This window comes from Daphnia magna, linkage group LG6 (assembly GCF_020631705.1).
Source record: "Daphnia magna isolate NIES linkage group LG6, ASM2063170v1.1, whole genome shotgun sequence".
In the NCBI taxonomy this organism is placed as follows: Eukaryota; Metazoa; Arthropoda; class Branchiopoda; order Diplostraca; family Daphniidae; genus Daphnia; species Daphnia magna.
Genome location: NC_059187.1, coordinates 10,119,816 through 10,144,318, shown reverse-complemented (window position 1 = coordinate 10,144,318; position 24,503 = coordinate 10,119,816). Strand labels below are relative to the sequence as shown.

At 41.1% G+C, this 24,503-nt stretch overlaps 7 protein-coding genes across 11 annotated transcripts; 3 read left to right on the top strand and 4 right to left on the bottom strand.

Annotated features, from left to right (window-relative positions):
- Nucleotides 1-13: 13 nt before the first annotated feature.
- LOC116925936 (cytochrome b-c1 complex subunit 8) lies at nt 14-822 on the top strand. Its single transcript, XM_032932699.2, has 3 exons — nt 14-157; nt 225-382; nt 673-822. The coding sequence occupies exons 2-3, from the start codon at nt 229-231 to the stop codon at nt 765-767; spliced, it is 249 nt and encodes an 82-aa protein (XP_032788590.1). The 5' UTR covers nt 14-157; nt 225-228; the 3' UTR covers nt 768-822.
- Nucleotides 814-4,707, bottom strand: LOC116925925 (choline/ethanolamine kinase). 3 transcript variants are annotated; one of them, XM_032932686.2, is made up of 7 exons: nt 4,566-4,707; nt 4,199-4,303; nt 2,534-2,762; nt 2,105-2,428; nt 1,837-2,043; nt 1,553-1,768; nt 814-1,482 (listed from the first exon to the last, which is right to left on the bottom strand). In XM_032932686.2, the coding sequence occupies exons 2-7, from the start codon at nt 4,288-4,290 to the stop codon at nt 1,393-1,395; spliced, it is 1,158 nt and encodes a 385-aa protein (XP_032788577.2). In that variant the 5' UTR covers nt 4,291-4,303; nt 4,566-4,707; the 3' UTR covers nt 814-1,392. The 3 variants fall into 3 exon arrangements, with proteins under 3 accessions (XP_032788577.2, XP_032788578.2, XP_032788576.2); XM_032932687.2 differs by lacking the exon at nt 4,566-4,707 and adding an exon at nt 2,848-3,020 and having other exon boundaries at nt 4,199-4,331; XM_032932685.2 differs by having other exon boundaries at nt 4,199-4,585.
- Nucleotides 4,708-6,667: 1,960 nt separating this feature from the next.
- Nucleotides 6,668-8,593, bottom strand: LOC116925923 (leucine-rich repeat-containing protein 59). The gene is made up of 6 exons (XM_032932683.2): nt 8,342-8,593; nt 8,221-8,280; nt 8,031-8,153; nt 7,749-7,962; nt 7,440-7,664; nt 6,668-7,373 (listed from the first exon to the last, which is right to left on the bottom strand). The coding sequence occupies exons 1-6, from the start codon at nt 8,444-8,446 to the stop codon at nt 6,877-6,879; spliced, it is 1,224 nt and encodes a 407-aa protein (XP_032788574.2). The 5' UTR covers nt 8,447-8,593; the 3' UTR covers nt 6,668-6,876.
- Nucleotides 8,594-8,656: 63 nt separating this feature from the next.
- On the top strand, nt 8,657-13,631 carry LOC116925920 (gamma-aminobutyric acid receptor subunit beta-like). Of its 2 annotated transcripts, XM_045174780.1 has the most exons (11): nt 8,657-8,804; nt 8,880-9,994; nt 10,323-10,435; nt 10,986-11,053; nt 11,144-11,262; nt 11,391-11,423; nt 11,515-11,672; nt 11,918-11,997; nt 12,063-12,267; nt 12,356-12,537; nt 12,624-13,631. In XM_045174780.1, the coding sequence occupies exons 2-11, from the start codon at nt 9,945-9,947 to the stop codon at nt 13,227-13,229; spliced, it is 1,614 nt and encodes a 537-aa protein (XP_045030715.1). In that variant the 5' UTR covers nt 8,657-8,804; nt 8,880-9,944; the 3' UTR covers nt 13,230-13,631. The 2 variants fall into 2 exon arrangements, with proteins under 2 accessions (XP_045030715.1, XP_045030716.1); XM_045174781.1 differs by having other exon boundaries at nt 8,685-9,994; nt 12,627-13,631.
- A 939-nt stretch (nt 13,632-14,570) lies between these two features.
- Nucleotides 14,571-21,071, bottom strand: LOC116925922 (protein kinase C and casein kinase substrate in neurons protein 1). Its single transcript, XM_032932681.2, has 9 exons — nt 20,853-21,071; nt 19,397-19,624; nt 19,158-19,306; nt 18,865-19,053; nt 18,213-18,439; nt 17,776-17,896; nt 17,197-17,310; nt 16,171-16,534; nt 14,571-16,061 (listed from the first exon to the last, which is right to left on the bottom strand). The coding sequence occupies exons 2-9, from the start codon at nt 19,608-19,610 to the stop codon at nt 15,952-15,954; spliced, it is 1,488 nt and encodes a 495-aa protein (XP_032788572.1). The 5' UTR covers nt 19,611-19,624; nt 20,853-21,071; the 3' UTR covers nt 14,571-15,951.
- A 212-nt stretch (nt 21,072-21,283) lies between these two features.
- On the top strand, nt 21,284-22,211 carry LOC116925933 (autophagy protein 12-like). Of its 2 annotated transcripts, XM_032932697.2 has the most exons (4): nt 21,284-21,537; nt 21,638-21,774; nt 21,842-22,006; nt 22,092-22,211. In XM_032932697.2, the coding sequence occupies exons 1-3, from the start codon at nt 21,381-21,383 to the stop codon at nt 21,962-21,964; spliced, it is 417 nt and encodes a 138-aa protein (XP_032788588.1). In that variant the 5' UTR covers nt 21,284-21,380; the 3' UTR covers nt 21,965-22,006; nt 22,092-22,211. The 2 variants fall into 2 exon arrangements, with proteins under 2 accessions (XP_032788588.1, XP_032788587.1); XM_032932696.2 differs by having other exon boundaries at nt 21,842-22,211.
- On the bottom strand, nt 22,001-24,499 carry LOC116925921 (synembryn). Its single transcript, XM_032932680.2, has 10 exons — nt 24,170-24,499; nt 23,961-24,100; nt 23,779-23,891; nt 23,525-23,723; nt 23,191-23,469; nt 22,964-23,111; nt 22,660-22,903; nt 22,431-22,584; nt 22,232-22,351; nt 22,001-22,161 (listed from the first exon to the last, which is right to left on the bottom strand). The coding sequence occupies exons 1-10, from the start codon at nt 24,242-24,244 to the stop codon at nt 22,077-22,079; spliced, it is 1,557 nt and encodes a 518-aa protein (XP_032788571.2). The 5' UTR covers nt 24,245-24,499; the 3' UTR covers nt 22,001-22,076.
- Nucleotides 24,500-24,503: the final 4 nt, after the last annotated feature.

The window sequence follows — 24,503 nt, the reverse complement described above, 5'->3', positions numbered from 1 at the left end:
TTCTAATTTAACCCTTATTGTTTTTATCAACCTCATATTGATTTTGACCATTTTGACTGTGAACAGCGAACAAGTGAATTTTACATGGCAAATTGGCAACCCATGTTCTTTGCTTCGCCATCTTCTGCTAGATCACGTAATAGAGCTAAACTAGAAGGTAAGTTTTTTGTATTTCAATCAAGATATCAACATTTTTACGTATGATTTCTTATTTTGTTCAACAGAAAAATGGGTAAACATTTCGGAGAATTGGCTAAGCTTCGAGGCATCATTCAGTTTCGTCTTTCGCCTCACGAACAACGGGCCTTTGCTGGAGCCATTACCCAAGGAATCCCCAACATCTTTCGTCGTATTTGGAGCGAATTGTTTATCGTTGGCGTCCGTAAGTAACTGGAAGATATTTTGTTACGTGAGGTTTAAATCATTGAATGAGAAACTGGAAAGAAAATTAATAGGTTAATTAGATAGAGGTTAATGAATTGGCAATACTTGAAAATCAACCTGTACACTAAAACTAGTGTTTCCTGAAGCCTCCATTTTAAATTTCAACAATGGCTGAGTGTACAGTGTTTAAAGAACCAGAAAACATGTAATCCCTTTTGGGCAGTGTTTCATTAGAAATATTATGTTGTTCCATTAATCAAACATTAATGTTTTAAATTTTAATTGCAGCTCTTGGATTATGCTACATGGTATATGACCAGACGGAGAAGGAACACACTCGTCTGTTGCGGAAAAACCCTGCTGACTTTGAACATGAAAAGTAAAGTTGTTCATAAGCCACACATTCTGTAGACAGTAAATACATTGAAAACTAATTCACCTCTGTGTAATGAACATGTCAATATACATATTAGAATTACAAAAAGGAACAAAAAAGTCACTTCAGCTTTGACAATATATGAAGCACCAATAATCAACCCTGGCAGTTAAAGTAGGGTCAATAGATTGCTGACTTAGTCAATGGTTCAAGTAAATGTGTTGTCTCACGCCTCATAGAGGTTTTCAGGATGTGCTGTGAAGTTTTCAATAAAACCCACATCACAAGCATTCTCAAGTCTTTTTAAAAAACTTCTTTTAACACATTCATATGCCATTAGTTAGGAGAAAAGATGGCTTAAGATCACAACCCAATAATTGAGTCTTAAGGAAGCGAACAACGAAGTTGTGACACTAATGACAGAGGTTGCACACTGTTGAGAGAACGAAAACAAAGAAGATAAAAAGTAATTTATACAAATGGATTTGATAAGAGAAGCTTTAACGTAATGGCTTCAAAAGTATATAACGCAGCGTGCATTAAGTTCGAATGTTTTGCCGTCCGAATCTTGTAGAAAAGTCTAACGGGAAAACAAGGTAGTGATCACAACGAATTTGATTCAAGGTGCGACTTCAAGCGATATTTTCGATCACTTCTCCGTATTTACCCAATAGGGTTTGCTTGTGCTCAAAGTAGGCGGAGAATCGTGCTTCAGCATACTCCTACACAAAAGAGGTTACAGCATTCCAGAATTAGTATTCAATCAAGAGAAGATAGATGTAAGTGTATTACCCAGTAGCCAAATGGAATTGAAGAAACTGGTGCGTTGACTACGGCCCAAAGACCCCAAAAAAAGTGCGATGCTAACATAAAACAATGAGCTTCACGTAGAAGCTGCAGCTCGTCCTTGGGCTCTACGTCGACTGTTGTCATAACAGGATTCTTAAGACAATTATCGATACTCATTTCACGCTGCACTGTCTCCAGGTAACAACGAATAAAATACAGCTAAAAGTTACGGAAAAATTATTATTGATTAGTTTCCAGCATATCAGTTAACATTATATGGTATGTACCTGTCGTTCAACTGAGGGCATGGCGTCTGGATTGTAGTTAAACTTTGGGTACTTGTCGAAAGTGTAATCGTACATCCACTCGCAAAAGTGGTTGGCCACGTCAAATCCTCGGTAATTGTACGAGCAATACTCAAAGTCAATGATAACGAGCTTCTCCTCGCGTGTTACGGCCGATTCGCGGATCAAAATGTTGCCTTCTTGCAAGTCCTGTAGTTCAAACAAGATACATAAGAAATTTGGGCTAAACTTATTTGCAAAATTAACGTACGTTATGGCAAAAGACCACAGGAGAACGAAGCTGATTTAGATAGCTTCTCATCCAGTCCATTTCTGAATCCAGGTTCCATCGTAAAATCGCTCGCATTGCCGAAGACAAGTCTTTCTCGATAAAATCATTTTTGTCTTCAATTTGCGGCATCGGTTCAGCAGCCAAAGTAGCTTTCATATTGCTCATCCAGCGCTTCATAGTATCCCATAACCAAGTAGGTTCTTTGCTAATCGGGACGTCCAAGCTATGAATCTGTGCCATTTTCTCTGCTATGATGGAGCTGATCTCGGGATCGCCGAGCTCTTTGGTCTTTAACGGACGTGCCTAGAATCACGAACGTAAATAAACAAACAAACAAACAAAAACAGTTAATCAGGTCGAAAACAATGCGTGACCATCTACGCAGCGAATCACCAAACTCGCGCATACCGGAATAAATTCCTCCAGCCGCCCACCAGGAAAGACACCATGCAATTTCGGTCCCAGCTTACGCTCCGACAGCAGCGTGAAGATGACCGATTCGGTGAGTAATGCCTCCAGCGCTCCTTCGCCATGGATTTGACCGTAGAATCGAACCAGGACTCGTGAAGGCTCACCTTGTTTAGGTTTGGCCATAGGTGGTAAAGCGCAATAGTAGAGAAAGTTGCTCATACCACCACTGTGAATGGTAAGAATAAAAAAAGACAATTAAATATATTAATCAGAATTAGCAAAATATAGCTATTCGCAGGATGTTACAATACCCTAGTTAAGTTCGTATTCCATTTATTTTGTTTTTCGGATTTGGAACTGCAAACCATTAACACGCATACAGGAACAACATTATTATACTGCTGTTGGATCGAATTCTCCCCGAACGGGGAAACGCAATTCACCTGACTCCATAGTCTGGCATTTCAGACACGCAGAACCTCCGCTGAGTGAGGAAAGAAATATGAGTCACAGTGGATCGATGGCGAACAAGAATGCTGCAGGTTTGCACTATACCATAAATGACGACGCAGTTCAATTTTTCTGCCCCCCGACAGACGTGGGCAGAAATAAAATGTTCCCCGTCAGCGGGAAAAAATAAAATTAAGCGTTGGTTTTTTAGAATGGGTGCCCTACTACACAGGTCCGTAATTCGGAAGCCAAATAGAGCGCCGCCATTTGAGTGTTTACAGTCGCCAGTCCGGCGGTTAAGGGCGGATAGCCGGACGCTGAAAACAAGTTTATACCGTTTGCCAAAGGGGGAAGTGCATCGCCGGACTGCTAAAAACTCTTTCCCAAAATAAAAATAAACAACAGCAGCCTTCAAGGTTGTGGACGGTCTATTTTGAACCGGAGGCGCTAACTCATAATTTAATCATCGTCCCAAATATTTGGCTCACTCCTCTCCGATTGGCCCATATTGACAAGAGATTAGCGCAACCCAACATTTCGAAAAAACATAATTTTGTTGCTTGGGTATATTAAAAAGATAAGCACCAAGTCTTACGACCACCATCCGTCATTCACATTTGAGCGTACAATCAACGTCCGGATAAATGATGCAACTTATGTAAACGGGACTGAAGTCGCATTTTTGGTTAACTGATTTTTGCCTTGCGTGGTTTAGTTCATTACCAACCTTGACCGTTTTCCCTCTCAAAGCAAATCCGATTCATCTTTAAACGGAATCTAAAATTGAAGAGCAAAACGGATAGTCTATGAATAGAGCGCGTGAAAATGGTAAAACAAGCTGATTGGCCCTCTCGACGACACACCTTCCCATTCCTAACCATGGCGTGACATCGGGTCGACGTCCAAACTCCGCGTCATCGGTGTATTACGAGTATTCACCGGTGTATCCCGTCGATCCCCCTCACAAAACTGGATTCTGATCCCCATCCATCAAAATGCAATACTGAAAAATATATATATATTCTGCAAACGAAAAATGCCTAGGAAGATTAGCTATTGGGATCGATAAACTGGTCGACAAGAGTTTGCGCATTGCGTGACTCGGTAAGTCGTCATCAACATCGTGCATGAATACATAGTGAAAAGTCTAGCATGCAATTGAAAACAATCCCAAAACACATTAATAATAACAGTTAATGAAAGTTCACTCACCTAACTTGTTTGAGCACCATCTCTTGTGGTGTAATCATCTTCCAAATACCGTTGAGGTAATCGCGACAAATTCGAAAGGTTTTCTCTCGCATTTCACTCTTGTTGCTGCTCGTCATCGACATGGTTTAGTTTTGAAAGCGATTGGTAATTCAAAGTTCAATTTGTGAAAAAAGAGTTCCAGCCAGGGTTGCAGCAGACGATGATTCGTCAGCCAAAAAATGCAGCCCGAAAAGTGGGATGTATATGCCAAGAGAAGAAAACAATAGCCAGAAATGATGAAAAGGACGATTAACAGTTGTAATCGACCAATAAGAATTGCGTTTATATTTGCCCAAGGCTTTATTTTGACTGTGTCAACGGACCCTACCGTTCTGGTTGGTAGTAGATTCACGACTGTACTTGCTTCGGGAGTCTTCACCAAACACGATCGACGCAGGGCACCACCAACATTCGAGAAAGGACGTTCAACAATGTGTTCTGCTGGCGGTCGACGATAGGGACATCTAGCGTCAAACCTAAAAACCAACGATTAAGAAATTGATTACGAAAACAAAATCATCGATTAGAATGTTAAAACCCAGCATACGCGTGGCGATTTGTCGTCTGTCGATATCATGACATATTTTACCTCTGAAGTAGCAGATTGATCGGAGATTCGTAGCTCATACGTGCGGTTACGAATGATGCTTTCATCCTGTAAAGAGCACCCGTTATCATTCAACAATGTATCGAGTTTGGGATATCAGTCGAGATTTTAATGAATCCGAGTCTCGATTCTCTGACGTGGCCTTGAGACATCAATAGCGCGATTATTATGCCCAACTTCCCGAGACATATGTAAGAACAAAGATTTAAATGCTAATCTTATTCAATTTTAATTCATCTAGCCAACTCACTAACCATTGTAATGAAATTGCAAAAAACACGACACACGTGTAGCAACGTGACTCCTTGCTAACTACCAAAGACTAAAACATGTTTACCTGTTGCTAAAAATATTTTTCTCTTGACCATGAAGAAAGAAATGGCAGCAAAGACCAACACTTTCGAGTGGCCTTATTTACGTGCCCTACTCTCTCGGCTCATTTGTTTATTGTTGACATCAATGAGGACGGTAGCACTCGTAAACTGACCAAATTGCTCCCAGCAGTTGCGTACGTTCGTGATCTCCTCTACCCCTCAGCATTGCGTCATATGTGTTTACACAAACTTGTTTTGTTGCATCTATTGCGTCGCTGAGACAGCCCAGTTTGACTGAATTGCTCAGACAAACCAAGCATGGACGTATTTACGGAAATGAATGTTACAAGAATGCAACAGTAAAAAGGCAAGGCCATTTGATAACCTCTTTTAGATGAAATTTATTATACTAGAATATCTATTCGCCTGATCAGTAAGTACTAGATTTCCAACCAACATCAACTAAATTAACCCTTAGAAAAATCTAGCCTTCTTACTTCTGAAAATAACTGAAATTTTTTCTAATTGATTCAAATACAGTTCCGCAAGGTCGGTGTAACGCTTCAGCGCCTACCATATAAGTGCTCTAAAAATAGCGGACCCATGGTATAGACATAGGGAGATGGGACAGGAATGCTCTCCTTATCCAGCCACACTTCGGATGCAACAGCCAAACACATCCAAGGACGATCGAAAATAAATCAAAAGAAATTATTCCAAGGAGTCAGTTGATCAGGAAAGGAATTTCACGAATGTGAAGTTCACACGCCGGAGAAATTTGAAAAACAGAAATTTTCTTGCCATTATTCCTTATAGGCTTCCAATTCCAAAATGGTCCCAGGGCATGGTTTCTAAAGATTGTTAACTTACATCGAATATTGGCCGGAGTCGTAGCCAGAATTTATCTTTTCGAAACTTGCACTGCGACGTTTCTGGAGAAAAAACATCAGTAAGGGTACATCGATAGTACCAGCTCAACGTGCATCTTCTTTGGACTTTTAACCTTTTGAAAATCCTCGTCGCGTGGCAGCTTACTAGTCATCAACTGGTCAAAAGGAAAGAACCACCAGATAAGAAAATTACGGAAACATGTAAAATCAGCAGCCGCTGCGAATGATGTCGCATCAGCGAGACACAGCCCAAAACAAATTTGCCCAACGTTTGGATGTTTCTTTTTCGTGGAAAAATATCAAGGAGAAACAGCAGTTTTAGGATGACTATCTCTTCAGCAGTTCTGCAAAATCACTGAATAAGAGTAAAACAACGTCATAAGAAGCTCAAAACGAACTGCCATATTTTCAGTGCAGCGTTTACAAAGTTTGAAGCCGTTCCATAAGTTGACAAGTCTCTCCGAAGAATTGTCGAAATTTTGAAATCGCTAATCAAAAGTCGATTTGAGGACACTGAACTGCGCCAAAGGTTTGTTTTTCAGCGATATCGACATGAACATGTTAGGAATCGGACTAGGAAAGTCTTACAGCCAAAAGGAATACAGATAAAAGTTCAAAGTTCCCAGAAAGAGACCATCGTTTACTCGAAGCAAAAGCTCGATTTCAAACAAAAAAATTTTTGTTTACATCCATAAACACCCAGTTGTCATCATCAGTGTCACAACACATATATTCGTGATTTAACATGGAATAGCTGGTTTTTCAAAACGTGCATACGGGGGAAAGATGAAGATATTCCAACAGTCAAAAACCAAAATGTCGAATTTTTTAGGATCGATTTCCAGCCTGAGATTGGGTACCATGAAATAAGTGACTGACTTTGTCTAAAAGCTCTCCATAGTAGATGGGAACATCACGACAAACTATCCTCCAATATCGGACGGCAGTGTCACCTGTGAGGTTAAGTACTTCAAAGATTCTCTGATGAACAATGGGCCAAGTTTCCCAGAACTGTTGGTGAGCGATCTTGGCATAGTGGACTGTCCTGTCCCACGCTACATTGACTACGTCGCGTCCATTCTCGGCTACAAAGCGAGAAAGATGTTTCCACTGCCCTTTTATTGTTTGTAAATGGGGTGAGGCCCAATCATAGACCTCCAGTCCGTAGCCCTTTGTTTTGTCAAGCGAACGATGGGCTACTTTGCCAGCATTGTCCAGCGTCAGTGGACCCTCCCAGTTCAATGCATAGACAACGGCCATCGTTACACCAGCCAAGATAATCAAGCGCAATAACAGCATAAAGAACTTGGCAAAAAATGACGGGCCTGTTTTGAATAAAATAATAGTCGGTTTAAGATGTCTAGCCTTACGGAAAACATGTTGGCCGTTACCTGCAACTTTCGGCTTCATCTTTTTCTGTTGACGATCACCCTTTTTCTCGTTTTTAGCACCTTCCGTTTTCACGTGATTGACTGTAGGCTTATTGTTCGCTGCTTGGTGGATGGCTGCCTGTTGCTTGGCTGCTTCTGCCTTTCGTTTATCTTTCTCCGCCTTCTTTTCCTGTCTGGCGCGCTCTTTCGCACGATCCTCTTCTTGCTTCTGAGCCATTTGATGTGCTATTGAATACACGACGTTATTATTTCACGGTTACAGCATGACCTCAATGGTAAAAAAATGAGATAACCCCAGTTAATACATACTTTTGGTTTCCTCAACCTCTTTCAATCGCTTTTTCTCTAGTTCGGCATGAACAACGGTCATCAACTTTACAACCTTCTTGGCAGCCTCTTGGCAGCCTTTCTGGTCCAGGCAATCTCCAGCAGCTTCAGCTAAAGTTGAGACGAGTGGGTTGTTCTTCAAATCCAGCCACCTCAGCTCTTTCAGCTGATGAAAGCTGACAGGAAGTCTTTGCAACTGTAAAAGATTGAGATCAGGTTTGCTCTTTGGGACCCTCTGGTGACAATATTATGCGGTGACAGTACCTCATTACTGTACAAATCCAAGTGCCTCAGATTTCTTAAATCGCCAAAATTGAGAGGAAGTTCTTTCAATTTGTTTTTACTCAGATCTATTTTCATTAAATGAGTAAGAGTAGGGAAAGAAATCTATGAAAATGAAAACATATGGTTAAGAAGTGGTACAATGACACATCAAGATTTGCAAATCTATTACGCTGAGGGTAATAAGTTTGTTGTTGGAAAGGTCCAATATGGTGCCACGAGTGACGGCAGCCTACACCAACAAGAAAAACTAGACACAAATTTAAGGCAAATACTGGGCAAAGGATTTTTACCAATTCTTTGACAGGCACGTCAGTCAGTTCCAAGAGACTCAAATCGATTTCATTTCCATTCAGCTTATCTTTCACCGATATCGTTTTCTTCTTGCTAGGTTGCATAGCAGCTTTCAGTTGAATTTGGCTGAACGATTCAGCGAACGCAAGAAGCTTCTTGAATTAATCGAATTGAAAGTAAAAGAAAGCGGAATAAAACTGGAAACGCTGAATTGTTGAACACGTCAAATTACTCGCCGGCATATGATTAGCTATCGCTGGGACACCTAACGAGAACTGTTCGAATCTCGCAGTCTTGCCAAAATTGTTCTTGACTATAGCTGGAGCAGAGCTGGACCGTACTTGTTATCTGTTTAAGGATTAATTGTGTAATTAAAAAAAATACTACAAAAAAAAATAACGATGTATCAAAATGGAAACTAATGTTTGCCAATACCATTTGCTTGTATTTGGCTAACGGTTGGTATGGCAGCCCACAAGAAAATTTGATGTTTCAGAGATCCAAAACTTGGAAAACTAACGTGATTGTTTTATCCAGGAGTATCAGCTATGCACAATAACCGGCCAAGGTGCAATCAGATTAAAAGGCTAGCTCGACATCAAAAAGAAAGAAACTTTAATATCGAGAAAACATGTTTGCATTGATCCGGATGACACGTATGGACGTGCATGAATCTATTTTGTCTATCCCACTAGGGAAAAAAGACGAGCAAAACGGACAATTTCCGTTCGTTTTTATTTCCGTACTCTTCAGCAGCCCAGCACGACTCTGACGCTACATTGATCGAACCTTTGCATCGATCCACCGACTTGTGATGATGCTACTGTGGTTGGGTTCCGACCAAAGCAGACGTCAACCTCTTGTTGTATATACAAACACCAGCCGGCAACTACAACAAGAAAACACGAAAAAAAAAAAAACATTTCCTATTAGACGGAGCCTGTAGAAGAGGCAGCTCAACTTCAGCTGAGACACATATTCTTCCAAATTGCTACGATCGTTTAGGATCCTTAATCGCCGGTTTAGCTCCATATTAAAGTGACGTCCGAGATGAATCCCAATTGATTCGAAAACATCATCATTCGTGCTTTTACGAGGGTTTCGGTAACCTGCCAATCGACCATTATGTCACACCTTTTTTCCTTATGGCAACAGCCACTACGTCAATACAAATAGTGGCAAGTTCTCTCAGGATTCCATCTGGAGGATAAGCGAATGGGTTCGGATGTGCAGACGACTCTACGTCAATCTCTGCCATAATGTGGAGTTGAAAGAGCCATCAAGAGGCGCCTGCGCTGCTCTCTGAGAAATGGAAATGGGAAGTAAATGACGTAGAAGCAAAGAGGGTGGGATGCTGAATCCCTTTCGCTTTTCTATAGAATCTTGAACAGCGGCAACAAAGAGAAAAGTCCAACCCTTTTGGCGACGTTTGAGTTGTACCAAGTCTGTCTCTGCTGCTACTCCGGTAACGTCAGCAGTAGTACACATATACCACAATTGTCACGACCATAACACAAGTCAGGCACGTCGACCGCCGAGGTTAGATTGACAAGACGACAACTTTTGTGCCGAGATGCTGGAAAGTGCGCTCTCACTTCCGTCATGAAGTTAAGAGAACTACTCTTCTTCATTTCCGTCTGCTTTCTTCACAGGTAAATATATGCATTCACCTTGCTTTCAGATTAGACGTTTAGAGTAAACTTTGCCATTAGTAAACTAAGATTCAACGTAAAAAAACACGAGCATAGTGTCAATGTTTGTTAAATAGGTAAAATGATGTAGCAGGAGTTTCTAGGTCTGTCTGACATGATCAGATGTACTAGGCGTGTACTAGACGAAATCAATAAGTAGATCGAAAGGGAAGGAGGTACAAGTGGGATATAGTTTTATCGGATTTCCAATGGATGTCATTTTTCTTTGAAAGAAAAATCCTAACGATACATGAACGTCTTTTTTTTTTCCACCCAAAACTGCATCTAGGGTTAGCGGAGAAGTGTCGTCCTCACCGTCCCGGGCCCGTCTGAAAAATGTGACCAATGTTCTCGGTCAATTGCTCGAAGATTACGACATTCGGCTTCGTCCAGATTTCGGAGGTAAAGTCTAAAAAAAACAATCACTCAGCTCGACAGTTTTTTTGTTTTTTTTAACATTTACGTAAATAAGGCGACAGCGTATGAAGGAAGCAAAGAGAGAAAAGTCTAGACATGACAAAAAGAAAACTATGACGATAAGCTGAAAAAAAAAATAAGTTCTCGAAGGTCTAGAAGGGAAAAAAAAAGTTAGAAAAAATCGCTGATCTGGTCAATGAAAGTAAACAAAAAAGAAGCAGCTGGCAGAAATGGAAGCGTGATCAAGCGATCTCCTAGCTTTCGGTTCACTTCGTCTATCCTCTTCTTCTTTCTTCGTGTTTTATTATCGTGCTTTTGCAAAGAAGAAGAAGAAAGAAGGAAAACTAGATCGATAAAGTAGCTCCCCCTTTCATCTATCAGCCATTTGAATAAATGCTGGTTGGCCTGGTTTTTTCTTTTCTCAATAACATCAGAGCAGTGATTGTTCTGTGTTCGATTTATTTCCTTTTTCCGTATTGGCATTTGGTAAGTTTTCATTTCAACATATCGATTCAATACTTGTTTTTTCATTTAGGCGATCCTCTCTATGTTGGCATGGATATCACAATTGCCAGTTTCGATGCCATTAGCGAAGTCAACATGGCAAGTATTTAATCATCACACCAATTTTGATTAGGCATTGACGTTTCGCCTTTTCTGATGGCTCAATTCGGACACGGATGCGTCCAATAGGATTACACGTTAACATTGTGCCTCAATCAGTATTGGAGAGACGAACGGCTGGCTTTCACGCACGAGAAGGAGGACGTCATCCTCACCCTGAGCGGTGACTTCTCCAACAAAATCTGGGTGTAAGGTTCTCTTCGAGTCCTTTCTCTTGACGCTTAAGCGCCTCGTTGACGGGGCTCGATCCCACTCGTATCGTCTTCTCCGTGTTGTGCGAGATCTCCTCTTCAATTTGTCCTTTCTTTCTTTGTAGGCCTGACACTTTTTTCGCCAACGACAAAAACAGGTACGCACAGAACGATTTAAAAAAAATCCGGCGGCAGAGAATTAAATTTCTAAATTTCGGTTGACTGACGATTGGGCCTGTTTGAAATCAGTTTTCTACACGACGTCACGGAGCGGAACACTCTGATGCGGCTGCACGGTGACGGGAGCATCGAGTACGGACTGCGATTCACCACCACTTTGGCGTGCATGATGGATTTGCATTATTATCCTTTGGACCATCAAAACTGTACCGTCGAAATCGAAAGTTGTAAGTGATCACTAGACTGGACGGATGAATCCTTTAGGCAAATCAAGATTGACGTACAAATTAAGGGTTTAGTGCATTTTTAAAAAAGCTCTTCGTTTTATTCTCTTCTCGAACTATTCAATGGAACGGGATAGAAAGAAATTGAACCTTTTGGCATCGCGCAAGTGGTTGTCCAACTTTTGTTTTTTTCCGCCTCGAACAATGACGCGGAAAAAGTTGTAGTGTACACGTTTTTCCTTTTATAGACGGATACACAGTTTCGGATGTCGTCATGTTTTGGCGAGAAACGCCCGTCGTTGGCGTCGAGGATGCCGAGTTACCTCAAGTACGTACGTACATTTGCGTTCTAGTGAAACACGATCTATTGATTTGTTGTTTTTGAATGCGCAGTTCACCATCATCGGATACGAAACCAACGATCGTATGGAAAAGTTGGCCACAGGAGCCTATCAGCGGCTCTCGTTGTCCTTCCGTCTGCAGCGCAACATTGGCTACTTTATTTTCCAAACTTATTTGCCGTCGATCCTGATCGTCATGCTTTCCTGGGTCTCTTTCTGGATCAACCACGAAGCCACCAGTGCCCGCGTTGCTCTAGGTGAGACTCGACTGTTTGATTTACGATCCGAAATTGCGCCGTCGATAGTTTTACTAACCGTCGCACGAAATCACTTGGAACCAATAAGGTATCACGACCGTATTGACCATGACGACCATATCGACTGGCGTTCGCTCTTCTTTGCCACGCATCAGCTACGTCAAAGCCATCGACGTCTATCTGGTGATGTGTTTCGTCTTTGTCTTTGCTGCCCTGCTCGAATACGCCGCAGTCAATTACACCTTTTGGGGAGCCAGAGCCAAGAAAAAGGTAATTCAATTAAAACGAAACATACTTATCGCGCGCCGGGGCCTATAATCAATTGACTCATTTGATGGGGGGGGGGGTGGTGGCAGAAGAAGAAGGGCGGACCGCAAATGTCATCAGCAGCTGAGGATGATCACATTAAGAATAGGGACTGCCATTTGGATGGGCAAGAAGAGGACAGTTGTGACGATGGCATCATTCAATTGCACGATCTGAGAATGTCGCCCATACCGTCGCTTCGCAATCGACATCATCAAACGACGACGACGACGTCAGGCGGGACTGCATCAGGTCGAGTCAGCAATAGCCACAAAGTCATCGGTCCGCCCAGTTTGCGCTTTGTCCGCCGTGGTCACCTGACCACGCAACATCACCATCATCACCACCATCACCACCATTCGTGTTCTCAGGCGAAGCATTTCTGGTCGTCAAACTCGAAACCGCAATCGCGTTGCTGTCGTAAAGCCACAAACGCATGTTTGACGGCCAGAACGGGCCAGCTGAATCATCACGGCCAAAAGGATGGCCGAGACAAGAGGACGACGTCCAATGGCGACAGTCGTCTCCTCTGCGGAATTTACTCTCTGCCCAAGATCAAAGACGTTAATCTTATCGATAAATACTCACGCATCGTTTTTCCGGCTGCATTCGCCATTTTTAATGTCGTCTACTGGAGTATTTACATACTTCTCTAAAAATAAAAAGAAGGAAAATTCTATTCAATGGCCCCTGAAAAAAGCCAAAGTATTTGTAGAGCGGAAAAGGAAAATTCGTTTTTTTGTTGTCTCGCATTTTATCCTTTCATGTAAAAATCTTCAACTGCCTAAGAATTCCAGATGTGAAACAACTTGAATGAAGAGAACATTTCCTTCTCCACGACGCGCATTAGTTATAAATTGATAATTAAAAGCACCCCCCGCTGCATGATTTAAAAAAATGAAATAAAAGTTCCATTGAAGGTTTTCTCCTTTCAACGTCTCTGACGGACTCTGAATCCGATCCGTCGATTGTTTACGTTTTGACGCATGCTCTGTAGTGGTTCTATAAAAATACCATGTCCGTGTGTTACATACAATATACTTTATGCGTCCACCAGAGTAAGAATTGTAAAGAGGGAAAAAAAGAAAAGAAATAATACAATTAAAATACAAAACAAGTCTCTCGACGGAAATAAAGTGAACCTCGACCGATCGTGCTCGTGAATGCAACCAGTGAAGAGCTGCCTAAAAAAGGAAAAATGTTGCCATTATTTATGTGCAGGAGTGCACCGATTCCATCGACTAATCGATAACTAGCGCTGCTGCTGCTGCTGCTGCTGCTGGGATTGTGTGTGTAGAAGAGCCTTAACAGTCAAGTCGTTGTGGATCAGAGACTATATCTTTCTCTCTCTCTTTCTACTATCTTATACCTCTCTCCTATCTTGTCTTTCTGCTCCGTCTATTGAAGCAAAGAACAACGACGACGGATGAATAACGAAGATTCGCCAAGGACGACCATTACTCTTGCTCCCTCCCGCTTTTGTTCTGTTTTGTCATCTTCGTGTTATTTCAGTTGGGAGAGAAGGAGAAGAGCGATCGGTGAACGCGTGCTCCGTATACCGTGCTAACCTGATCAGTTAGGGCAGTCACCCGTTCTACTAGAAAAGAAAAAAAATAAAATTAATGGGATACAGAATAAATCCCGTTAACTTTCTCCTTTTGGAATGATGGCTGCTGCTGCTGCTGCTGCTGCTATCCCGATGCTTTTTGCTGCGCTGCTTTCTCTTTGAACGATGGTTTGCTCTTTTCCGGGATTGCCGGCAACCGACGGGGCGTGACGGCATTCCCATTTTGCTACGTGAGCGTGATGTGAATACAGATTGCGGCGCAACTTAATAGACGACCCAATTGAAATAAAAACACGTCATACCAGCATGAAAAGAATAAACACGGACGGAATTTAGCGCAAAGATGTGAAAGAACATTTTGAAGTTCTTTGTTTGGCTGTAAATCGGTTGCCGAACATGTTGTCGTTACCATATCTATTACGATTAAATGTAAGCACACTGATATAGTTTAATCTTGGGTCTTGGAGAGAAGGACAGGGACAGACAAACAGATAAACTTAGAAAAGAAAAAGAAAGAAAAAGGCGAAAGAAGAAGCAACCAAACAAACAAAAATGTAGCGTTTGTGGGCTTTTTGGAATCGTAATCAAAATAACGCAAAATAAAAATCGATGCGTTTTCTCTTCTCACTTCTTCTCTGGCATTCCTGTTTCATCATCGTCGATGAGAGACCAAACAGAAAAACAAACAAAAGGAAAAACATACACACAAAAGTCCAATGGGGGAGGGGGGCGGAGGAGACGCAAGTGCTAACATGTTTGTTGAGCAGCCGACCCACACAAAAAAGAAGAAATAAAAATAAACCCAAAGGAGAAAAACTGCAAAGAAGGTAGTGGTACAAGAAAAACAAAAAAAATTAAGGCGGAACTGGTCAACACACACAGAGAGAGAGAGAGAGAAGAGGCAAAAATAAGAGCAAACTCCTATAACTCCGCCCTCTATCCTTTAATATTCAACTCAAGGGGAAGGGAATGACAAGGTTAATATGTTCATTAACAAAGCCCTAAATTGTTTGTTTTATACAATACACGAGACAATTATTATATAGTATGCAAAGTATGTGTGTGTGTGTCAGTTGGTTGGGTAGTGTTTATGTGAAGAAACTAAACTATCATTTTCTTTTGCTTTTTTTTCGTTTTTTTCGTTTTTTTTTTTTTATAGTTTAACTGCGAACAAGGTGTCAGACTTTTGCAAGTTAATCAACGAGGAAGACGGGCACATGGGTGATACGCGTGTCGGTGTGAGACGCAGAGGACTACGCACACAAGGAGAGGGGGAGGGTCCGCAATGCCAACCTAACATCGAAGGTGCCAGACGAGATGTGTGGATACACAACAGCTGCCAAAAAAAAGGAAAGAGTGACATAATATGTGTAAGACAGGAAGGGAGGATGTCGTCGATGATGTCAGCTACTAATAGGTTAAAGAGTTGAGAGGCCAATAAGAAGAAAAACGACTGGCAGAATGATTCATTCTCGGCTGGCATCATCAAACACACAAGACACTCACACACACTCACGCGCGCCATATTTAAGTTTTGGTACTGGAAAGGCTGAGAAAGAGAGAGACGTGCATTATAAACTTATTGAAAATCATTTGATGGATAATTTTTTTTTTCGAAAACAAAAAAGCAAAAGTCGGTTGTCTCTAGATGTGTGTTTTCGGGAGGTGAAGTTGATTATAGGATTAGCGATCGAAAATGTAACGAATGATGCAAAGAGTCGACGATGGATGATAATGAAGACCAACAACAAAAAGAAAACGATGCCTTTCACATTCTTTCATTTTTCGGCACGTATCTCCAGCATATTTTCTCAATCGACAGTTTCGACGTAATTGGCCGGATAGAGACCCACTCTCCCGTCTTTACGACCTTTGCACCAGCCTTGTTCGTCTTCATCCTCCAGCTTTTCAAAAACATCGCCTAAATGTACGCAAATCACGCAAAGCAAAAGACAAAAGGATGGAATTCAATCCAACCAAAACCAAGAAGAAGAAACCTTACCAGTAAAAAAAACAAAAATACGACGTACCTTTTTTGAAGCTCAATTCGTCAAATTCCGCACCCTCGTAGTCGTAAAGAGCTTTGACGGGAACGCCCGGTTCTCCGTTATCGACCAGGGCTTCGTTGGGATATTCGTCCCATTCTTCCTCCTCGAATGGGTTGCCTTCCGGTCGGTTTGTCGTTCCGTTGCTGACGTTTGCACTTTCTCCACTTCTGTTGTTCTTATCGGCATTGCCGTTGTTGCCGATCGTACCAGTGCCAGGACTTTTGCCGCCCGAGTTGCTGCTGCCGCTACTCAAAGTCGATGCCACGGCTCCAATCGAACGGCTTTCGGCATTTTTCGTGCTCCCTTTGCGTCCCTTATCCAAACCCGTTTGGGTCGATCCGGGTTCCTGCCACCAAACAAACAAACAAACAAACAATAAAATCGCATATGAACAAGTAAATACGTTTTAACTACGAGCGCTAAAAGTCCAAAAACAAAAATAAAAAATAAAGGAAAGACGTTGTCCACATGTCAAGTCCCAGACGATTCCAAAGGCAAAACTACAACACAATAGCCAGGGGAAGTGGGGAAAAGAATAATCAAATACCCCCGATAGAACCCGATAAAAAAATTAAGAGGAAAGCTGATGATTCCCAAGAACAAGGAATGGACAACGAAGAAACGCTAAATTAAAATGCAACTACTAGGACACAACGTGGAAAGAAGGCGTGTCTGTGTGAAAGAGTCATCCATCACAAAACCAGGAGGGGTGCAATCCACACAAGAGCCAAAGAAAATGTTCAAAGACGACTCTACACGTAACGACGTTGAAAATTAAATGCCGAGCGCACCCCATACACGAAAAAAACGAATGAAACACGAAACAATTTGATTTGAAACCAACGATAATGATAAATAGCGATAGTAAGGTTCCCGCAACCGAGTGTTATCAAATGAGGGTTAAGTTTTCTTTTGTTCTAATTTTTTTTTTTTTTGTGGGGTAAGAGAAGAAAAGGCCCTCAGTCAAGGGTTGGTACAAATTGCTCGTTTGGGGGTAACGGAAATTACGGGAAGGTCGTCGGTGACGATACGCTGATTGATGAGAGTGATGGCGCCTTCGGGTAGTTGCGCTTTGCCTTTTCCTTTGACGCCGCCAATGTCGCGGAATTCTTCCGAATAATCCTGTTTTGTGTTTTTTGGGTGGAATTGTCAAGAAGAGAGTCGTGTTGATGTTGGATGAATGTTGTGTGTGTGACACAAACCCGACGATGACGTCATGGTGAACACGCAATCATAAAAGGCCAAACATCACCAGTTAATAAATAAAAAAAAAACGCACATACAAAAAAACGGCAAGTAAATTGTAGAAGTTTTACCACATATTTGAAAAAAAGAAAGAAAAAACGATCAATATACTCGACAGAAATCTTCTAATCTTTTTCGTTACGTTTGCCGTTCCATCAAATTTTAAAAAAAAAAAAAAAAAAGGAAAAACTGAAAAAACTTGAAACAAAAACAACAAACAATATGGCATGCATGATTCATGCGATTAACCACATAAAGGACAATTCCGGGCTTTTTCATTCCTATTCAAACAAAACGACAAAAACAAACAAGACGGCCAACAAAGAAAAGGGAGCAGGGTACCTCAAACTGTGGCCAGTTCATGCCCATGTTGACTCCGTGATTAAATGACCACCACTTGAGGTCCTTGTCGTGGTCGGCGTTGTTGACTGTGTGGTATAATTCTTCGTAGATTTGCGGTAACCTAACAACACGTGTCATCCATTAGAGCTCCACAGCAACCAATCAGCCCGTACGAAAACGCACACAAAAAAAACCGCCAACACAGCAATCATCGTTTTTCAGTATCGATATGAAAATGGGCTTGTGGCCGGTCGTTGTTTGTATCACATTGGCCAAACATAGCCAGACGCCTGGGCCGAATCGATTATCGATTGCGATCGGCAATTGAATTGGGAGCCGTGCTGGCCATGGTACATAAATTGCCGGTCCCAAACGATCTCCTTCAATCGACGGGCGCCGTTTGCAATGAATAGAATAAAGAAAAACGTCAGACTCACGTTGGATCCTGACTGATATTCAATCCTTTGTGAATATTGAATAGAACTTCTTTGAAGAAAGTGAGTCGCTGGGCCTCCATTTGCTGGCACTTGTCAAACACTTCTTGCATGTCCTCCATGTACTTGGGGTTGTATGAGTTGATCTCTTGCAAGGCGGCCTCGTACTTCTCCTTGGTTCGTTGCACTTCCTCCTTGGCTCGCTGGACGCGTTCTTGCAGTTTGCGGACCTGAGTGGATGTCAAAAGGAAAGAAGAAAGTTAAGAGTCGCAATTTCACGGATGAAGACAAAAACACGCCGACACTGACAATCAAACAAACAAGCTGCACATTACTCGAATACGGGTAGAGAGGAAAACACGAGGAAAAGGAGATGATGTCTGTGTGCACAAGCGTCGTTATCTTGAAAAACGAAACCCTGCGGCAATTAGATCGCCGTTCCCATAGCCTATTCGATACATCCGGCCATTTAAAGAAGACACTCTTCCTGTCTCTCTCTCTCTCTCTGGGAAACACTTTTTTTGGAGTTGTTTTCTTTCTTTTTTTAGGTTAAGAAAAGAGAAAGAAGAGTGTGTGGGCAGAATAAAAGTTGCCTCTTTTCCAAATCGAGTCACGGACCGGGTGCCGCGACTATATGAAATGAAAATCAACTAACCTGTTCGGGCGAAACTGCGTTGTCTCCGGTAGCGTTCCTCTCCTGATTGGAAGCCGATCGTTCAGCTTTGCACGCGTTATGGTAGTCCAATTTGGCCTTGTCCACTTTATTTAGGATCTTGACCCATGGTTTCTGGGCTTTTTTAAAGCAGTCGTCCATTTCTTTCTTCTCTTTCAACACCATCATCGACTAAATGAGACGGCCGGGGGGAGGAGAAAAGAGGGTCAATTTCCAAGTCACGCTCCATCACGACGGCAATAAACATGCGACACATTTCTTTTGCTTGATTTTACCTTGTGGTAGGCTTCCTTTTGCCAGCTTTTGATCTGAGCGGGAACATCCTCCGACAGATGGTCCTTAATTTTGGTATGCAAGTCAGAAAGACGGTCCGACTCCACAAGGACTCCTTTCCAGGCTGCTTCCGTCGTTCCGTATTCAGGTCCTGCCATCCCATGTCAACGTGTGTGTGTCACTTTCGAATTCATTTACAATCGGCGAATAAAGAAAAGGAAAATGGAAATGAATAAAACACCTTTCTCGATGAGCTCGTTCCACTTCTTTGACCAGGCTTTGAGATTCTTTGCGTAATTCTTTTCGATCTCGGCCCGGTCCATCACCAATTGGACCAGGTCCGTGCACAGTCGGTTGCCATCCTCAATACGTTTTGTAGTCCGTTTGTAAATGCCAGGCTCCCAAAAAGACCCGCCCGACGCCGTCAGCAAGTTCTCCTCGCTGTGATGCGACATCTCCGGCAAGGCCGCTATAATCAGTCCGATTTAGATTAAGAGAGAAAAAAAAAAAAAAAGGATCCAATCAACAGATTATTAATACAAGTTCCGTATATCAGGAAGAGGATGCAGCGAGCGGATCCTTTCTCTTTTACCAATAGAGAGCCAAAATGGATCAGCGCCACGACCGGCTATATGTACAACTCAAACTATTTCCTTCCCGTCGACGAGATACCACGACAGGCTTTATTGGACTGGAAAAATGCGACCCGGCAATCCAATGACACGTGACCGCCCATTGATTAGGCATTTGGCGTGACCCACCCCTCTCGACTGAGCCTCAACGCTCTTAACACAATGGGTTTGGTGAGAGTGGCACACAACCCCTGAACACAACTGATGCAAGACGTCTCTGTCGAAACATGCATGGACAAAAACAAATACAGCTCGCCTATCTTCTTTCGGCAATCGAATCTTTTATATTTCTACTTTGTTTTTTTTTTTTCTTTTTTTAATTTCCTTTGAAAACGAGAATCTCGACAGATTGTGTCTAGCTTTAGATAATGTTATTTTCTTTCCTGGGGCTTAATCCATCACCCCAAGACTCGGTCGTCGCTAGTGGACAAATATTCTTTGCACTACCACGGCTTCAGCTAACAGACCTTTAAAGGGATTGTTGAAAAAATTTAGACAAAAAGGAGGGAAGAAAAACATTATCTAGAATTCTACAGGGACTAACGTCCCGGTCACGAGAATCCTTCGACGGCACGTAAGTCTAAATTCACCAAGGAAGAAACTAGGCTAATGCTATGTAAGATGATGAAAGAATTCAACTATTCTAAGAGCTGATAAGTGAAGTCGGTCATGGAATGTGCAGTTCAAGGTGTTTACGAGTGGGCAATCTCTAGGTAAACAGGAAAGCAAGTTTGTAGCAAAAAAAATCCAAAATAGAAATCCTGTCAATCTAGTACAACATTATGCAGAATGGGATAATAGGATTACATTTAAGGTAGTTGGTAGTTGGACACTTACCTATCTAAATCTTTACTGGCTACAAACGCTGAACATCAAATAGCATTGGATTTTTTTTTTACAAAAAAGAACCTGGAAGAGAATGCAGATAACAAAATCCACAATGTGTAAGCTGTAGAAACAGGTTGTGGAACAACTAGACGATTCCGATCTCAAGCATACACACGTATGAGTAATTGAAAAGGGATGGGTGACGCAGGTGTAGCAAATAAACATGCAGGCACTCACCGTAAAACGAACTGAAAAAGGAAAATTCGTTTAAGACGTGTCGAGAAAAAAACACAAATTTTGCAGCTGAGATGAATGAGAGGATCCAAGCGACTGCCCGGCGGTATGAAATAAACGACTCCAAATACTATCAGTACATTCAACTTTCGTAATGTAAAACAGCAGAAGCAACTTGCAAGTCCCTTGGCTACCACTACGGCCTTGATATTCTGACAGGCGCTGTGTTCCGTCACCAGAGGTCTTAGAAAAGCATAGCAGGATGGTGCCGGATCATCCGAAACATTGATAATTCTTAAAAAACGCTTCGTATTTTTAACATTTGTGTGAATTTAATAAATTAAAATTATCTAATTGGAATATAAACTATTTTTTTATATTCTTTATTCCACACACGTCTTTAAAGCAACATTGCAAATTATTGGCATGTTATTCTGTCGACTGCTATCATGGTTTGTGTTTATGTCGTCTCCAGTGGTACCATTTATTAGTCATCTTGGAGCCCCAAAGTTCGTGTTTTGATTGTGAATAATGGATAATAATCCAGTTACTGAAACACTTCCGGATTCGTCAAATGCGGAAGATAATGAACCCAATGTAGAGATGCCTTCCCATACAGAAGAAAGTTTACCGGCTATCCTTAGCAGTGCACCAGCCACTCCAAAAGCGGATAATAAAACACCTAAAAGTAAAAAATTAAATTAATAATAATAATAAAACCTAGTTTATCATCTTTTTTTCTAACGTGAGTTACTATTTGTGTCTGTTTTTTTATTGGTTTCTTGCAGTTACCGTGGTGCTCTGTCCAGTTGGTGGGGCTCCAATTATGAGGCAAAGGAAGTGGGAAGTTGATTGTACACAGACAATTGGATTTATTGCTTCCTTTATCAGGAAGAAACTTACACTCCAGAAATCTGATTCTCTTGTATAAATAAAACAACAAACTTCCATTCAAAAAATATCTATCATTAACAATCATGTTTTATATGCAGTTTTTTTATGTCAACCAATCATTTGCTCCTTCACTGGACCAGTCTGTACAGAACTTATTTGATTGCTTTGGCTCTGATGGCAAACTGATTTTAGCTTACTGCAGAACACAAGCTTGGGGCTGAGGACATGATCATGAATCAAATAGAGGATTCTCAACAGACAATGTGATTTTTCTTGTATTTAATGACCTTTTTTTTATTCACTTAAAAATTCACGAACATAATAAATAACCGTTCAGTCTTTTTGAAGTTCCATTACATGTTCTATGGCGCGAGGTTTACCATCTTCGCCAACTCGTGCCGGTTGAATGATTCCTTTTCTGCGAATGTCACAATTTTTTTGAGTTAATATACTTTTTCTGAATCGACACTGTGAAAATGTTATCATACCTTTGCAACTTGTCAATCATGTTTACCAATTTGACAGCCTCATATTCTTTCTGTTCATCCGACATTTGGTCTAGTGGATTAGGACGCTCTGGTTCATATGAGCCGGTAATTGGATTAATGCTGATCCCAAGGAAAAGAACATTTTCAAAGAATTAATATCAACGTCGGTGAATGGCTACAAGGATATATTTTTTAAAACCTGTGTTCAGCTTGCTTGTACTCCTCTGTTCCGGAATCTTCCGAGTCAGAAGAATAAGTTGAAACATGAGTCGGAGGATGACCCATCATTAATCCACGGTGAGCTAAGAGGCCAGCTGCATTGCCGTAACCACTGTACTTAATCAACCTACTTACTGGAAGGTATCAGACTCGGGTTACTGATGGAGATTCTTTTGCCTCGTACGCCAAAATAACGTGCAAATTAATACCATTTTCTTTGCAGAGAACGAAGAGAAATTCCGCAACTAGAAATTCCACTTGTGTGACAGGCGAGGTCATTAATCGGCATAATTTGTTCCGTAATGTGTCACCTTCCTCAGGGCGATGCATGACGTCACGCAGCGGAGGAAGAACACGAGAACGTATGAATTTGCGGGCGATTCTGTTAGTTTTTGAAAACTGAATAAGCACTGTAAGAACGGGAAGCAGCTCTTCTTGCAACACTCGAGCAGGCTAAAAAAAATTAATGACGTAACTTCGAATCGACTGCAGCCAAAAATATTTGGAATTTACTTTGTCAAGGCGTTCATCCAAATATTCCAACAAAACTACCAACGTAGTGATATCACAACCTTGGAAGCCATCTTCGGTATTGGCACTGTGGGGGATTAGTTCTTCATAACTTTCATACGACATGCTTGTAAGCAAATTTATCGCATGACTGGGATTCAATCGAAGAATAAGAATTATTAAATAAAACATTTTAGAATAGTAATTCAATAGAATGTACTCTCACAGACCTTTTTAGCGCTTCTTTTTTCTTCACTGCGTTTGAGTTTATTAACAAGAACTGGCGGATGATCTTCATTAAATGATACTGTAATTGCAGCTCATTGTCAGTGTCAACTGCCAAATCAGATGGTTTGTCACTCGAAAGCAGCAAGTTAAAAATGATTTTCAAAGTTTCACAGCAAAGATCTACAGTATTGCAATCCAAGTGATCGACTCCATTTTCCGTGCAGTGCTCAAGATATTTCGTCAGGCGCTGGATACCGTGTAACGAATAACGTAGAGATGGTCTAAAGATTGACATTTAATCACTCATTATGTTGTGTATACAAAGGGTTGGCTTACCGGCAATTACTGCAAAGAGCAGTAAGAAGAAAAAGAATTTTTAGATCAAATAAAATGACCTCATGTGGAATAGATGATGGATTGTCTACAGATAATCTCACAAAAATGGCTTCAGCTATGGAAGTTTCAGAAAACAGTGTTCTAGACTTGAGATGACTAAAAACTAAATTAAAGATACACTTTTGGGCTTCCAAAATACCTAAATTGAAGAAAATTGTAATTTGTTTTAACATGAAAGTAAATTGAAAACCTACCATTGAATTCTTTAGGCAAAGTACTTGATTGGTGCAGACTGAGGTTTGCTTTATCAATCAATAGATTGATGAGAGAATCTGTAACAATTTCATCAAGATGTTGTTGGTCCCGACTAACCCAGGATGGAAATAATAATATTTAAACCCCAAAAATAGAATGTCTTGTGAAACACAAATATTACCTCAGTATTTTAAGAATCTGTAAACATTGTGGGTGACTATCGGAGAATTCTTCATCTCTCAACAGCTCAGAAAGTGAATTCCATACTTCAGTTTGGATTTTGCATGTTTCCATGGATTGGAATGTGAAACATTTGGCATTCTAAGATGGTGAAAAAAGAGCATGAGCAAAATCACACTACTATTTAAATGAATACCACTGTCATCTCACTTTGATGATGAATTCTTCCAATACATTAGGAATCTTCGAGCCATCTCTACTTTTCATTACATTGATGAAATCCATCACTATTGTTAATGGCTGAAAGAGTCTTTTCTGGTTCACGTAATTGGATTTACAGCACTTGTAAGGTTAACCATTAAATTTTTAATTTTATCGACCGTGTAACGCGGTAGACATCAAAATTTGTTTGTTTGTTCACGATTCTTGCCACCTTTTGCTGCATCTCAGAACTATTTGGCAAATATTAGGATTTCAGAAACTATCAATGTTATTGTTATTATTTTATATTATTTTCAATTTTTTTCCACTAACAAGGTCATTC

What these genes read in the sequence shown, in the direction of transcription:
- LOC116925936 (XM_032932699.2), top strand. Translation starts at nt 229, where the DNA reads ATGGGTAAACATTTCGGAGAATTGGCTAAGCTTCGAGGCATCATTCAG. An exon ending in ATTGTTTATCGTTGGCGTCC is followed by an intron (nt 383 to 672) that starts GTAAGTAACTGG and finishes TTTTAATTGCAG; the next exon opens with CTCTTGGATTATGCTACATG.
- LOC116925925 (XM_032932685.2), bottom strand. Translation starts at nt 4,320, where the DNA reads ATGTCGATGACGAGCAGCAACAAGAGTGAAATGCGAGAGAAAACCTTT. An exon ending in GGCTGGAGGAATTTATTCCG is followed by an intron (nt 2,429 to 2,533) that starts GTATGCGCGAGT and finishes TCGTGATTCTAG; the next exon opens with GCACGTCCGTTAAAGACCAA. An exon ending in CTGTGGTCTTTTGCCATAAC is followed by an intron (nt 2,044 to 2,104) that starts GTACGTTAATTT and finishes TTTGAACTACAG; the next exon opens with GACTTGCAAGAAGGCAACAT.
- LOC116925923 (XM_032932683.2), bottom strand. Translation starts at nt 8,446, where the DNA reads ATGCAACCTAGCAAGAAGAAAACGATATCGGTGAAAGATAAGCTGAAT. An exon ending in ACAAACTTATTACCCTCAGC is followed by an intron (nt 8,154 to 8,220) that starts GTAATAGATTTG and finishes TCATTTTCATAG; the next exon opens with ATTTCTTTCCCTACTCTTAC. An exon ending in TGGATTTGTACAGTAATGAG is followed by an intron (nt 7,963 to 8,030) that starts GTACTGTCACCG and finishes AATCTTTTACAG; the next exon opens with TTGCAAAGACTTCCTGTCAG.
- LOC116925920 (XM_045174780.1), top strand. Translation starts at nt 9,945, where the DNA reads ATGAAGTTAAGAGAACTACTCTTCTTCATTTCCGTCTGCTTTCTTCAC. An exon ending in TTCTCCAACAAAATCTGGGT is followed by an intron (nt 11,263 to 11,390) that starts GTAAGGTTCTCT and finishes CTTTCTTTGTAG; the next exon opens with GCCTGACACTTTTTTCGCCA. An exon ending in GAGCCAGAGCCAAGAAAAAG is followed by an intron (nt 12,538 to 12,623) that starts GTAATTCAATTA and finishes GGGTGGTGGCAG; the next exon opens with AAGAAGAAGGGCGGACCGCA.
- LOC116925922 (XM_032932681.2), bottom strand. Translation starts at nt 19,610, where the DNA reads ATGTCGCATCACAGCGAGGAGAACTTGCTGACGGCGTCGGGCGGGTCT. An exon ending in GAACGAGCTCATCGAGAAAG is followed by an intron (nt 19,307 to 19,396) that starts GTGTTTTATTCA and finishes ATGGGATGGCAG; the next exon opens with GACCTGAATACGGAACGACG. An exon ending in AATATCAGTCAGGATCCAAC is followed by an intron (nt 17,897 to 18,212) that starts GTGAGTCTGACG and finishes ACGTGTTGTTAG; the next exon opens with GTTACCGCAAATCTACGAAG.
- LOC116925933 (XM_032932697.2), top strand. Translation starts at nt 21,381, where the DNA reads ATGGATAATAATCCAGTTACTGAAACACTTCCGGATTCGTCAAATGCG. An exon ending in GGATAATAAAACACCTAAAA is followed by an intron (nt 21,538 to 21,637) that starts GTAAAAAATTAA and finishes GGTTTCTTGCAG; the next exon opens with TTACCGTGGTGCTCTGTCCA. An exon ending in TCCAGAAATCTGATTCTCTT is followed by an intron (nt 21,775 to 21,841) that starts GTATAAATAAAA and finishes TTTTATATGCAG; the next exon opens with TTTTTTTATGTCAACCAATC.
- LOC116925921 (XM_032932680.2), bottom strand. Translation starts at nt 24,244, where the DNA reads ATGGATTTCATCAATGTAATGAAAAGTAGAGATGGCTCGAAGATTCCT. An exon ending in TGGAAGAATTCATCATCAAA is followed by an intron (nt 24,101 to 24,169) that starts GTGAGATGACAG and finishes TCACCATCTTAG; the next exon opens with AATGCCAAATGTTTCACATT. An exon ending in AAAAAAGAAGCGCTAAAAAG is followed by an intron (nt 23,112 to 23,190) that starts GTCTGTGAGAGT and finishes ATTGAATCCCAG; the next exon opens with TCATGCGATAAATTTGCTTA.